The following is a 15,427-nucleotide window of genomic DNA, read 5'->3' as shown; positions in this document are numbered from 1 at the left end:
CTATGTTCTTCCCTTTTTGATAGCTGCTAGTCCCACCTATTGCTTCTCACAAGAAAAAAAACAACTTTCGACCTGCCTCCTGTATTCTTTAATTACTCAATTCAAAATTTGCGCCTCCATAGGAAACTTCTTCCAAGACTCCACTGCTCTTTCTGTGTAGCAACACAAGGACCACCTCATAACTTCAGATTATGTCCCTTGAGCTATGTTAATATCGCTCATCATATCTTCTTAATCCTTTATGGTGTGTTGCAATTGCTTAAACTCTTGCACTGCCCCTCAATATTTCTTCCAGTGAAGAAAGGCCATAATTTCAGAAGTTTTCCTAAATTATACGATGTCTTTACAGCCTGGAGTCTCCAGCTCATGATGGAGTCTGGATAAATGCAAAGGAAAAAAAGAATGATTTCTAAATTGTTCTTCAACACTGACTACTTTAACTGTTGAGAGAGAACTGTCAGATACTTTTCATCCATGAAATTTATCATACATACATATTAGCATCTATTCCTGGATGTTTAGCAGTATTTGTTATGCTTCAACGTTTTTTCACTTATGTCCACAAAACAATACTCCTGGTATATGTAATAAGTGGAACAGTGGCATGTTTGTATCTCGTATGTAGTATGAATTTCTCCTTAACACCCAACACTCACAATAGCATAATTTTAATGTTTAACATCGACCAACAATTTTTCCCTTTTTTAATGCCTACCAATATATATATATATATATATATATATATATATATATATATATATATATATATGGGTCTACTTCTCTTCATCGAAAGTACATCACTTTGAAAAAGAGAAGTAGACACACTTACGCGAAAGTGGACTTAACTGAAAGTGCACTTTTGCAAAGAACGGTTCAACGAACCATTAAGGAACACTGAGGTGCCGAAGCACACTACAGTGGGGAAAATTGAATTTACCTGTTTCCCCACTGTAGTGCGATCACGGAGTTGGTATATTTAAGTAGGGGTGTGTGGGGGTGCAGGGGGACTTGTCCCCCTGCAAAAACATTGTTTTGGTGTTCCTTAATGGTTCGTTGAACCATTTTTCATGAAAGTGCACTTTCGGTTAAGTGCACTTTCGCGTAAGTGTGGATCTACTGTTTTTTTTCTAAGAAGTGTTTCTTCGGTGAAGTACTGTAGACCCATACACACACACACACACACACACACACACACACACACACATATATATATATATATATATATATATATATTTATTTGTAAATATTTCCATTTGTTTAATCACAAATATATGTACAATTTATGCATCCGTCATACAAAAGGAACAAATTTCTTTGCTGGCGGATGAGCTGTTTTTCCTCATATAATCTCCATTTCCCTTAATTTTATGAGTCCTGATACATATGGCTTCAGCCCAATACCAGCAATGTAGATCTTTATAGCTGTCTAAATACCATTATACCTCTTCCTTTCCATAAGTACTCTAAGTACTCACTAATGCTTTACCAAACTTCTTATTACATCTGTCATACTCATCCCCCCATTAACTATTTACATAACTCATTAACATCTTCACCTCACTTTCAATCATCAGTAATACACCTATGATTTTCTCTTCTCTATTTAAAAGCACCAGTCTCTCCGATTCCATTGTTTACCCCCCTCCTTCTCTAACCCCCCTTGCCTATCAGATTCCATCATCTCCTGTCATTTTTTCCATTTTATAGCAGTTCTCTCTTTAAGGACCTGATTTCTAGTCCCCTTATCTCTTGCATAATTTCCCTAACATCATCCCAGATTAGATTAGATTGCGTTGTCCACCTACAAGTAATTACCTTCCTCCCAGCTATCATTAAAAGCATGATAAGAGCTTTCAAGGTGCACCAGATCCACACCTGTGGGTCCCAATTGATCAAGAAAAGTTATTTTATTAAACACCACCTTATCGAGTCAGCTTCCCCATGGCCCTTCATATACTCACTTTAAGCACTTGAAAGTCTCTACACTCCCAGAAGATGTGCTTTATCTCAGTTAGCTATCTCTGGTAAGGCTTAGATAGTATTTTCCTATTACTAGTCGCTTCTGTTCTTGCCTCCTTTACCAGCTTAACCCAATCTGGGAGAATGTCTGGAATGCCAAATTCATTTTTTAATCTAGTGGCCTCTTGTGAGAGTCACATGAAAGCCAAACATCTCTCCTGCAACTGATATTGTTCCTCGTCAGCACCTCAACTGATTAGCTTATTTTGCTTAAAAATTTAATCCCAGGTCCATAATGTTTTATGCATATCATTCCACCTCCTTCCAGACTGAAATTCCTGTTCTCCTTCATTTTGAGAAATAGGTATTCCTATAGCAACTATAAGCCTCATTAAGGTTCTATTTTCCCTGTTAATTCCTGGCATCTTAACTGCCTTCATTATGTAACTCTTAATATAGCTTTCTTTGTTTTCTTGTGTAATAGCCACATAGCCTATTTCCTGCTTCCCCCATGGCTTGCTCCTGTTCCTTCAACATTTATTTCCACCTAGGTTCATATCCTTGATTAAGCATCATATATAGCAATTTTATCTGCATGGCTTGAAAATACACCTTCTATTCAAGGACCCCATTCCCTAGACCGTGTCACTTTCTCCCAGCTAAACCTTGATTTCTTCTCCTTCCAGAGAAATAATATGAGGACCTTACTATGTCTCACATTTTTTTCCTGCATGAAAGGATATGCCTGTCCAGCCTACAGTATCAGGGAGACAAGGAACATTCTTATAGATTGTATCCAAAAATCCTGCACATGGTATTCAAGACCAAAACCTTCTATCTTCTTACTAATTCCAAGATCTTTTTCTTTGCATCTTTCTACATTTCATTTGCTGCTATTTCTGCCCATTCTACTTATTCAGGCCCCCCAAATATTTAATTTTTTCATGTCCCTATAGAAAGGGGAGCTCCTGTACTAGATCAAATGTAGGGAAGTAGTTCAAGGTTATCACTTTAGCTTTCTGAATATTGACTTTGTAGTCTGATATAGTGCCAAAATTGCGCAAGAAAGAAAAAAGACATGGGACATCCGTCTTAGGGTTGGTCACATATAGCAACCTATCATCAGCAAACAAAGCAATTTTTTCCTGTTTGCCATACCAGTTTGGCCCCTAATCTTAGACTTTCTAAGCCTAGCAGCCAAGAACTCCAAATACATGGCAAACAGCAATGGTGACAGAGGGTACCCATACCTGATCCCCCTGGTTATCTGAAAACCTTCAGAAAGATTTTCAGCCATCTTTACACTTGCCTCTGTCTCTCTCTCTCTCTCTCTATATATATATATATATTTGTTTTTTCTATCAATAGTACTCAGGTCCAGGAGCCAAAATTCATCTACCACTTTATAGAAATACCTCCATTTCACTCTATCAGAAGCCTTCTTATTGTCCAAACCCATCAGCAGTAACTGTTTCCCTGTTCTTTATGCATGTTTTTAAATTATAATAGTTTTAATGATATTGGCAAGCTTTTGCCTTTCTTCAATAAAGCTACATTAGTCTGGATGGATTATCCTCTTTAACATCCCAGCGAGGCATTTGGCTAGTACAGTCATAAAATGTTATAGTTGTGATTCAATACTGAAATTGGTCTATATGCACCTGTATCTGCTGGATCTTTCCCTTCCTTAGGTATCATCACTACAATAGCCTCCCTCCACGATTTCAAAATTGGTCCTCTGTGTAGAACGCCATTATACATTCCAATCCAAACTCCTTTCCTCCATATCTCTACCGGTTGCCATCTGATCCCAGACCCCCCCCTCCCCGCTGTCAACTCACTGTCAATCTCACTTCCTCCACAGTAATTGGCTAATTAAGGTCTTTTTCTTCCCTAGTTATTTGAGGTATCTGAAAGCTATCTAGAAAGGCCTTTGCCTTTTGTTCCCATAGGATCACAGGAGGTTACTAGGCTATTGACCCAAACGTCATTTCAAGCCTAGCCATTTCATCCCCATAGAAATGTTAGTTAATACCCAAGATTGCATTCAGTAATGGCGGCCCATGTCCAGGAAGGTTGTGGGCACCATTCCTGGTAAGAATTTACAGTGCCCCATCCACTTGTCCAGGTTCCTTTTGAACAGTGTCATACAGCTGCTCTGTTTCACATGAATAGGTAGCCTATTCCAAAGCCGCGGCACTCACTGGGAGAGAAATCTTTCCCTCTAACATGTCCTATTTAAGTCCCAGGCTATATTTAGGTCCCTGGAATGGGTGGCCCTAGTCCTGTTTGATTTATGGATATGCAGCAAGTTCATTAGGTTTGGGTCTGAGATTTCTCTGTAAGCCAGGCATGTCTCTCCTAAGAAATCTATACAATACAGAGTATAGTGAAAGGGACTTTAGTCGGTATGTGTACAGCATCTGCTGGTGTCCCTTGATCTTCTTAGTTAGAAACTTTGGAAGTCTCTCCAGTTGCTGCAGGTGCTTTGTACGATATATGCCAAACGGAGTGTTATACTCGGCTGGATTAGTGTCAAGTATACAGGGGTTATAACCTCTTTTTCTCTCAAGGTGATGCCTTTACTAATTAGGTGTGCTACGTAGAAAGCCTTCCTTACTACAGTAGACACATGGTGGTCGAACTTAAGGTCGTAGTTAACTTGTGATCCCAGGTACCTTACCACTTCATAGGTACTTAGGGTATTGTTGTTGATTTGATAGTGTGAAGGGACATTGTTTGTGCCAAAGGGAATAATGATGCATTTCTTTGCATTCAGTTTGAGACCGTGACTAAGACATCAGTTGGTTTGCATAAGACCCTACTCCTCTTCAGGGCATAAAGAAGCCAGGTGTCTCTGAGATACCTGCAATATTTTCACATGATCTCTGTATTCAGCCCGAAGTGGGGTCGCTCGCTCTGCAGATGCACTTGCTCTCTTTTTGTTCCCTTAGTCTCTAAGCCAGAATTTTACCAATCATGTACTGGTATCTAAATGGGCAAGCTTTAGCTCAACTTTCCTATATTCCTTTAAATCCAGTAAATACACCACCCCATATTCTCTCCATCTTCTCCTGTCATTCTTTCCCGCTTGTCTAGCAACTTTCTAATAGTTTGCAATGCACTCCTCTACCTCCCCTCAATAGTACTCAGGTCCCCCCCAATTACCTCCTTTCCATATTCTTAGCCTCACTCGCCAACCTTGTCTTAAAGTCATTCCACTTAATATCTAGGTTTCAGTTTCAGTCAATAAATGCCTGAGATGCCCTTTCATCTAAACCTGGACTCCAATCCCAAATTACTTTTTAACCCATAAAATGCATGGAAAGCCTCCAATGATGATATATTATGTTAAGTGCTAGGGGGATAACACCATGATCAGAAAGCATAACAAGATGAGCATAATTATATCTCACCAGGGTACAACATGCTACCAAAATGTAAAATCTGTCCAATCTGGACTATGTCCTATATTTGGGAAAAAAGTAAGTGTATTCCCTGGGGCACCTTGTACCACCTTGCATGCTACTAGGCCAAAGACTACAAACCTTAAGGAAATATCTTGCTTCCCTAGATATATATACTCCACTCTTGCTCCTCCTGTCACATCATCCTTGTGGCATACCATATTCCAATCCTCATTTATCACTAAGATACCCTGGTGGAAAGGCAATAATTTCATTCATGACATCTATAAGTTCTCCTGTCCTTGTACCAGGAGTAATATAAAAATTATCAAAAGTTAAGTGCCTCCCCAAACAGCCCCCTCTGATTAACAGGTATCTCTCCTCTGGGTCTACTCTTTCCTCAACTTGTAGGGGTGTCCCCCTCCTAATCCAGATCACAACTTCTCACTGCTCCTTCAAATTGTGCACTGAATCACTGACCCCCTACTCATTTCAGCATGTCATCATGCCTTGTAGAACTCAGATGTGTTTCCTGAAACATAATCACATGCACGGCACTTTTTCACATATTCCATAATTTTTACTTGCTTGGCCTGGCAAATCAAGCCATTTACATTCCAAGACATTATTTGTGATTCCTCCATCTTTTACTAAAGCTTATAAAGTTTTCCTACCAGGTTATTTATGTCACTCTTTTGGCTTTTATCCCCTTCTCCTGTGCAGCTGATTATTTTTCTCATTTGGAGCTCAATATCCAAAGAACTTTTCTTCTTCGTCGTTAACTTTTTATACCCCCCCCCCCCCCCCGAGAACACTCGCTAACTGTAAAACTATATACAAAACCTAAAATATTTTTGTTCAATCTTCCTTTTTCTAGGGCAATCACTCATCCACCCCAAGAAGGAGCACTCTAGTAATGCTGCTTCACATGCACCTGAAGGCCCCACATAGAGATAACATCTTCTGGGTCTAGCTACTGAGCTAGAGATTGGCAGAAACTCTTCCCCTTGTTTCTTTAATGCCTCAAGACACGCACACCTAATTAATTAAAGCTAGTCATTGATCATCCCTTATTTTACTAGCGTTCCTCTGAATCATATGATGTAATACAGCGGACTCAGGTTCTATTTCCAGTTATAGTGATCCCCCACCCCTGCACACATGCACACCCAACCCAGTGTTCACTTCAGAACTTGCCTTTGCTAACCCTTATCAAAACTTATCCTAATTATATTTTAAAGTCCACAGTCTAACACACATGGTATATATTAGCCCAGTTCACATTGTTCTATATCCATAGACATGCAAAGAGGTTTGCATCCTCAAATACAAACAGTTCTGACAATCATAACTAGCCACAGGGTCTGCCTGTACTAAAAGATGTCCTTCTATACCACTGGCACAGTATTAATCATAGAAAGGATGTCCCGCCCAGGGCAGCCCAATGCTTGGCCAGTATGCAAAAGACTACAAAATATCTTGTATGCGCTATAAATCACATTTATGCTCCCCACACAGAAAATAGGGTATAAAAGGGATGTACGGACACAACTACCCACAACTGAATTGCCCCAGAAGAGAAAAGTCTGCACATGACAAAGTAGTCCATGCACATCCAGAAGGAAAAATGCAGAACAGACAGGGGGGGGATGGAGGGATTGAGCAAACACTGAAACAGTGAAAAGAAGGACATCTACTGTTATGGTAAGATTTTACACAACTGTACTATATCCTTCTACATCACTATTGCACTACTCTACGTAGAAGGGAGATTAAAAAAGCACAAGAAACAGAATGGGAGGTGGGAGGTGGAAGGCTGAAAACAGCCCTCAACAAACCCACATAAAATGGTTTCAGCAAAACCTGCTCTGGCCCTAGGAACCATATCCAACTTATATACTTACTAGTAAATGTATGCACTGAAGACCAAATAGCTGGTTCAAGGATGGTACTGGTATCCAACCCCTTGAAGAAGGCACCAGAAAAGGCAACAGCCCTAGTGGAATGGGCTCTAATAGAATTAGACAGAGATTTGCCATGAAAAGAATAACAAAAAAGAATGGCCTTAGATATCCAGGAGGAGAAGGTTTGGTTAGAAACAGCCAAACCCAAAGACCTTGGATGAAAGGAAACAAAGAGCTGATCAGACTTACGAATAGTCCAAGTTTTATCCAAATAGTACCCGAGCTGTCTGTGCAAATCCAAGGTATGCAGGACCCTGTCACTAGCAGACTGAGGAAAACAGGAAGGGAGCTGTACCGACTATCTCATGTACTTTTTATTAGTGTTTTTTAATGTAATCTTGGAGGGTTTCACTAATTTTGAACACCTCATTGAATATTTTATCTATCTTCCCTTCGAGTGTAGAGCTCTCTCCCCAATTAGCCACTCCAGAGGAGTGATGCTGGGCCACCACCTCCACCATTTGATCCCACCACCCACATTGCTTGATCTCAGCTACTAACACTAGTACCTTCCCAGTTTTTTCTTACACAGATGATTTTCGAGCTTGCATGGAGGCTGCCTGACTTATCTGTAGCAACAATGTATTAAACTAAATCTGGGAGATTGTTTGCAAAGGTTTTTAACCTTATCTCTCAGCACATGCCCAATGCAATACAACATTCCTGCTCTCCACCATACAGAAAGTCCCCCCCAACTTAGAGTTCTCATATATTCATCCAAAATTTACAACCTGAAACCTAGCAGTACTACCCTAACTGTAATAGACTTCATAAAAATGGCAAGACCTATGAGGTTGGGGGTAAGACGTGCCTTCCTTTCACCTTGAAAGGGGAGGGCATCTTTTCTTGTAAGGTGGCAGAATGGAGGATTAATAGACACAAAGTAACATAATAATGTTTCTGAGTCCTGCCCTGTAGATATATTGCTAGATGAAGGTCATTCTCTAGGTTCTGCAACCACCCAAAAGTATCATTTTTTTTATCCTCAGTATAGGCATATCTGTGTCTGCATACATTACTTCGCCCTGCCCCCCCAATATATAATTGGTTTTCTGGTTGAATTACAGTCAGTCTTTAATGCCAGACTTTGAAGTCTTATGCTATTATTTAGAAACTGTATGTGGATGGAAAACCTGTTATTCTTATGGCTGCCACGTTTTCAAATGCCCAAAGTGTGACATTTTTTAGAACTGTTGAGACTTTGCAGGACAAAACATACCCAAGGCCTGTGTATAGGAGAACAACTTCACTTTTTTGCCAGAATAAAAACGTATTCTTGTAGCATTTGAAATGCTTATTCTGTTTTTTATAACATTTATTTATTTCAGATACAAAATAACTGTGTTTTGCAATTATTAAAGACACATTAGGAAATATTTTTGTCCTAAAATCTCAAGACAAATGCCATTTAGTTTTTTACTTTTTTGTCAGGACATAACTACCCAAACAGGGACAGTTGGTAACAGTATTCTATTAAACTTTTGAAGTTAGCATTATTTAAAAAATGTCCCTGATTTTAGACCCGTCCTTACCAATTTGTTCCGCGTTGTTAATTATTTAACAAGAAACATCTTTATTAAATTATCGCGGACGGTCATACATCTGTATAACAAGCAAAAAGATGGGACGCTGATACATTTGTATAACAAGCAAAAAGATGGGACGCTTGCAGACTATTTGCCTCCCCCCCCCCCTTCCTCCCCTTTTTTTTATACTACGTAGCGCAATTAAAATAATTTCACTTAATATCAAAATAGAAGATCGTCCGTTATGTAGGAGAGCCTACATACCAGAACGCTAACACACGTAAACTGATGCTTCCTTGACAGCTTCGTTCATCACCGTGCAATCTGAATGCGTTTGTGTGATGTCATACAACCCTAAAATTGGAGATAACTAGACTTTGTTTAATTCTGTCATGTTGTGGGAACCTTAGAAACTTCAACATGGCGGAAGTAGAAGAAGTCCGATCTGAAGTAGCCCGAGTGTCGGGGTTTGTTTTGGGATCATTAATATTCCAACAGCATAACAGCGACTCCAACACAGTGAGTACTTCAGATATTCTGAGATGTCCATTAAGGGAGGTGTAATTTATGCCAGAAACGTAAGTTTCGATTCACAGGACCAAGCTCTTCCTCTTTAGACAGACGTACTAGCTATAAGTTGCAGGACAAGTATTGTAGTATTTGAAGACATCGTTGTAACCGAGAGGATGTAATCAACGTTTAACGCTGTACAGTGTTTTAACTAGTTGTCTCTGAGTTCTTGTGAAGGGTTGTACCATTACATCAGGAAGAGGTATTTTTTCAGATCTGACCGTAACGCATGATAAATAAAAATAAAGTGTGCATTGTCTCAGGAAATGGTTTACAAAGCTAGCACAAAAGTTGTCAGACGTTCTGGTATGTAGATCCATTTCCAGATAGACTGATATAAATGTTCATTTTTTTTTTTTTTACTGTAGCCCTTTATTTAACCTCCCAGCCCCCATCTTGTGCAGAAACTGTGTCGTACTTTTAAGTACTGCTACCGTTTACAATTACAAATTCACTGTTTACAATAAAAACATTGGACAGCGTTAGTTCCCCGGATGAGCAGAAGCAAAAACCGCCTAGTAGTAGTTAAACGGGCGGCCCCAATTTAATCACGCCCATCTGTTTTAGCTCTTTTTTTTTTTTTTCTTAATCCCTTCGAAAGATAATGACTTCTGGAGAAAAGTGGTGGGTAACGTCTAATAAATAGTAATAGCTACTATTACATGTAAAGCCACAGTAGTAAGCGTTATATGCTGCTTTTACTGCTGGAAATGTATATTAATATAGCAATAACCCACGCCTGGGTGTGGGTAATGCTAAATATACCCACGGTTGGCGTGGTTTGGTCCCGGTGGCCGAGGACCAAACAAAGCCAACCGGGTAAATTTAGCATTACCCACACCCAGAAGTGGGTTATTGCTATTATACCATGACATTATTTAAGAAAAGAAACTATTCCTTTTCTTAAATAATGGCATAGTATAATGCCTGTTTACTGCCCTTCCGCAGATGTCTGGCATCCGCGCAGTTCTGATGTACTGCGCGCCGCGCAGTACATCAGAGTTGTGGCAAAGCAACGGAGAAAGCAAGATCTCCGTTGCTTTTATGTCGCTATGTTAAATGAGTTTAACATAGCGAGACAGTATTAAAATAAGTAACGGAGATGTCCGTTGCTTATTTTAAAACTGTCTCGCTATGTTAAACTCATTTAACATAGCGAACATAAAAAGCAACGGAGATCTTGCTTTCTCCGTGTTTTTAACACTGTCTCGCTATGTTAAATGGGTTTAACATAGCGAGACAGCTTTAAAATAAGCAACGGAGATCTCCGTTGCTTAAGCTGTCTCGCTATGTTAAACCCATTTAACATAGCGAGACAGTGTTTTAAAAAATCGAGTTATACTAATGGAAAAAAGTCCGGGCGACCGGACCTTTTTCCATTAGTATAACTCGATTTACAATGGGCACGCTGGCCAATCAGCGTGCATGTTTGGGGGGGGTTCATGGTATAATTCACATTCTCTTCTGTCAACGTCTCAAGTTAATAGTGCTAATATTTTAAATGTGTCCTACGCTGTTACTGAAAAAGTGCAGCTCAGCTGTATTTGTATTGTTAAAGTTGTATTTAAAAGTATAAATGCAACTGAAACATTGTAAAGTGATCCTGACTTTCTGTTCTCTGCTTACTCTGATACTACTACTCCTGCAAGCATATAAAATGAGGAATAGAGATCGCCTTTGCAGTCTCTCAGGATTTTTCCAGTTGCAGCATAGCAGTGGAATTCACATTAGCAGCTGCTTTTCAAAATAAGGAAAATAAAAAATGCTGCTTTGTACTTAAGTCATCTATTTTTGTCCTTGATTTTTATTGGTGATGCCCATACCTCCCAAACCAAGTGTAATCTCTCACTATCCTCCTTGGAAATCTTCCACTCTACTTCTCAGTTATTCATAGGTAGGTACTAGGCTATCGGCCCAAGGGCCTATGCAAGCCTAGCCAACAAGGTTCCCTGGCTTACGCCACCCAAGAAAGTTATTTTCCTGTACCACTGACGAGCAGAGACACAAAAGTGATCCCCGGGGTGTATTTCCTATTTCCCATCCACTCATCAAGATTTTTTTCTTGAAGAGTGCTAATGAAGAACTTTGCTTGACATAGATGGGTAGCCTGTTCCGGAGTATGGGAAGTCTCTGGGATAGGAATCTGTCCCTCCAGCATGTCCTGTTTATTGTGGTGACAAGGTTTAGGTCCCTAGAGCGTTTAGCTCGGAGGGATTGGGATTTCTTTAGGTATAGCATGTCCAACAGCTCTGGGTTTGACATAGCTTTATATGTTAGGTAGAGATCACCTCTGGGTTTGACATAGCTTTATATGTTAGGTAGAGATCACCTCTGAGTAGGCGATATGCTACGGAGTAAAGCTGTAATTTTTTGAGATGGTCAGTGTAGGGCATTTGTTTGAGTCCAGTAATCCTCTTTGTGAGGTACTTCTGTGGCCTTTCCAGCTGCTGCAGATGTCTTGTGAGGTACATTCCAAAAGGGGCGTTGTACTCTATAATGGGTCTAATGAGTGATGAGTAGAGGGTAACTATGACATCATCTTTTTTTTCCTGGACGAGAACCCTTTTATGATGAGGTGTGCCACGTCGAAGGACTTCCTGACTACTGTGGCGATGTGACTATCAAAGGAGAGACTACTGGCCACCTGGGTCCCAAGGTCTCTTATCACGCATTCAGTGTTAAGTAGATTGCTGCCTATGTGGTAGTTCATGGGTACAGAGTTTTTACCAAAGGGGATGACACTGCACTTTTTGGCATTGAGCTTGAGGCCATGGTTCTGACACCAGGCATCTGTCTCGGAGAGGCCCTTCTGTAGGATGTTCACATCATTTGGGGACTTGACTATGGCTCCTAGTTTGCAGTCATCTGCGAACTTAGTTAGCCAGAGGCCTTCTGTGTTAGCCTGTATTTCAGAGAAGTAGATAGCAAACGGGAGCGGTCCCAGGACTGAACCCTGTGGTACTCCATTTGTCACTGGTTTGAGGTCAGATTTGGAGTCTGCAACTTTTACAGTGTGGGTTCTGTCAGTGAGCCAGTTAGCAACCCATCTTGTGACATAGGGATTTATGCCTAGTTTATTGAGTTTAGCTATAATTCCAGAATGGGGGATGGTGTCGAAAGCCTTGACTAGGTCAAGATAGGCTGTGTGAACCACTTTACCTTCAGCTTTGGTGACTTGACTCAAAGAAGTCGATCATGTTCAGGAGGCATGATCTGCCTTTCACAAACCCAAACTGGCTGGGATCCAGAGTTTGGAGGTTACCAATGTCTTTGTTTGAGTTCCATGGCTTTGCAGACCAGGCTCGTCGGGCTAATAGGTCTATACTTCCTGGGATCAGTGGTGGCACCCCCTTTGTGTAGTGGGATAACTGTTGCTGTGCACCATTCAGTGGGCACGAAGCCTGATGCGAGGCTATTATTGAACATGGTGCTTAAGTGGGGAGCCATTTCATTCTGAAGTTCGTGTAAAATGCAGCCTGGGATGTTGTCCGGTCCCATCAATGCTGTGTTTTTGGCTTTAGAGAGTGCAGCTTTCACCTGCGTAGTTGTGATTACAGGGACTCTGCATTCTTCCTGTATAGATATGGGCCCTTTAGGGGGTGAGGGGCGGTAAAGTTATCTGCCAGGATGTTGGCAATATCAGTTGGTTCTGTAATTTTCATGCCTTTGTGCTGTAACTCGGAGCAGGTCTGGGTGTTGCCATTGAGATTCTTGACATAGCTATAGAATGCTTTGTGGTTGTCCTTGGAATTAGTGGCAATTTTATTTTCGTAGCTAGCTTTGGAGGATCTTATAAGGGATCTCAACTTCTTACTGAGGCTGACCAGGGAGCTCCTCCACTCATGGGATTTTACTCTCTTTTGCAACAGTTTCTTCCTTCTGTTGTACAGTTTGTTTATGGCAGGGGACCACCAGATTGGCTTCCTTTTTTGGAGGATAGCGTCTTGGTTCTCTTTGGGATAGCACGATCCATGCACTCATGTAGGTGCTTATAGAGCGCATTTGTGTAGGATTCAACAGTTGTAACTGTATTGTCCATCTGCATGGGTGTCATGAAGTTCACTACTTCTGTCTTAAGAAGCATGAAGTTGACTTTGGAGAAATTTCTTACTGTGGTTTCCTTAATGGGGGTGGGGTGGGGGTGGGATGTGGATATCAAGGGTGATTAGCTTATGGTCGGATCGGACCAACGAGGAGTTGACTTCAGGTGTGGAATACCGGTCACTCATGTTGGTAATGACTAGGTCTAGGATATTGTTGCCCCTGGTGGGGGTGTGGATAAGTTGATCTAGGGCATTGGAGTTTATGAATTCCAGAAAGCGTTGTGCTAAGGAGTTAGTACATGAGTAGTTTTCCCAGTTAATGGTGGGGTAGTTGAAGTTGCCCATTATTAGGGTGTTTGGTTGAACCCTAATATTTTCCAGTACATCAAGAAAAGAGGAGTGGGAATCCTGGGGCATGGTGGGGGATCTGTAGCAAGCTACAATTTGTATTGCAGTTTTGCCAAGAGTTAGTTGCACTTGGATAACCTCAGATTTATTATGCTGAGCAACTAGCCTGGAGGTGTGGATATTCTTAATGAATATGGACACACCCCCACCTTTGGTGTTTCGGTCCAGGTTAGATGGCCGAAAAGTGTGGTATGAGTTATAGCCTGGTAGTGCAGGGGTGCTCTCTGGAGCCTTGAACCAGGTCTCAGTCACTGCACAGATATCGATGTTCTCCAATTTAAGGAGTGCCTCGAGTGAGTGTATTTTGACATTTAGACTTCTAGCATTGAGTAGCATTACCCTCAGTTTTTGCTTACCTGTTCCTGTTATGGTGGTGAGTTTGTTACTTGAACCCTGCCAAAAAAGGCACTATAGGGGCAACAAGAGCCTTGACCAGTATCCGGAATCCTAGGGGCGACAGGTGCAGGCCATCTGTGGCAAAGTATAGTGGTCTGTCGACCATGTCATCCCAAGCAGACAGATACTGGATCCCCATTGAATGACACCAGAAGCTTAGCCAATTGTTGAAATCAATCATTTTGTCCTTGTACTGTGGTATCATTCTGGACAATGGCAGAATGCTACTCAGGGCTAGGGTCATACCTGCCTGGGCTATTCTTCAACTACCCCAACCTAACTTGCCTTATCAGTCAGCAATCCACTGATTGTTCTGTTCTGTTCTCCTTGCCTGTTTCACTCGCTTGTTTCTGGAAATTTTGACATCTCTGCAGTTATTGCTACACGGTTCAAAGCTCCAAACCACACTCCGGCAGTACAAGGCTATAATGTCTTCCACACATTTAGACCAGCTACTGCACAAGTAGTAAGTAGCAAGAGGTGGAGGTGTATCAATCTACATAAAAAAGTAAGCACACCTCAACACTGGTTAAACAATATGACAAGCTTCAGCTGCTCAATATCGTATCCTTGCTAGCTACAGGTCCTAGTCTGACCCAGGGTAACTATACCATGTACTTGAATGTACTAGAGTCAATCACAGTTCTGCCTAAACACCATATTTTTGGGTGAGTTCAACTTCCCACTATAAACAGTAATCCATACAACCACTAGCATGCAGGCTGAAAGATTCCTGGATTTTGTCACTGCAAACACCCTGAACAGCTAGTCTGTACACCTACTAGGGGTACAAATATCCTTGATCTGGTACTCGCAAATATGAAGGAACATTGCACCCCGCCCTTACCAGTCAGTTCTGATCACAAAACAGTCACCTTTGAAATAAATAATAAGTGCTGAACTCGCAACAAACTCCAGAACCTTTAGGAATATTTTCAGTGTTAACCGCCTCCTTTTAAGTAAAGGCATAGATAAATTCCAAGCCCCTTAAACTCTGAGAGCACAATGAACTATGTGGAAGTGTTTACAGAAACCCTGTACAAGCATGTAAATAACTGCATAGAGGCAGCAGTACCAAACCAAAATAAACTTAGGACAAGCTCCAAAACACAAGCCTCCTTGGTGGACCCTCAGTATTAATTGGGTGTGCAACA

General features: G+C 41.0%; 1 protein-coding gene across 2 annotated transcripts in view; it reads left to right on the top strand.

Moving 5' to 3' along the window:
* The first annotated feature begins 9,047 nt into the window (after positions 1 to 9,047).
* Positions 9,048 to 15,427, top strand: part of ABRAXAS1 (abraxas 1, BRCA1 A complex subunit) — an 804,658-nt gene continuing 798,278 nt past the window's right edge. The window contains exon 1 of one of the 2 annotated variants that reach the window (XM_044059464.1): positions 9,048 to 9,375. In XM_044059464.1, the coding sequence (XP_043915399.1) occupies positions 9,277 to 9,375 (99 nt within the window). In that variant the 5' untranslated portion in view covers positions 9,048 to 9,276. Of the gene's footprint in view, positions 9,435 to 15,427 lie in introns of both variants that reach the window. The other variant, XM_044059465.1, reaches the window with a different exon arrangement.

This window comes from Protopterus annectens, chromosome 17.part0 (assembly GCF_019279795.1).
Source record: "Protopterus annectens isolate FY-2018-M chromosome 17.part0, PAN1.0, whole genome shotgun sequence".
NCBI classification, from domain to species: domain Eukaryota; kingdom Metazoa; phylum Chordata; order Ceratodontiformes; family Protopteridae; genus Protopterus; species Protopterus annectens.
This window is presented reverse-complemented; position numbering and strand designations above follow the sequence as displayed.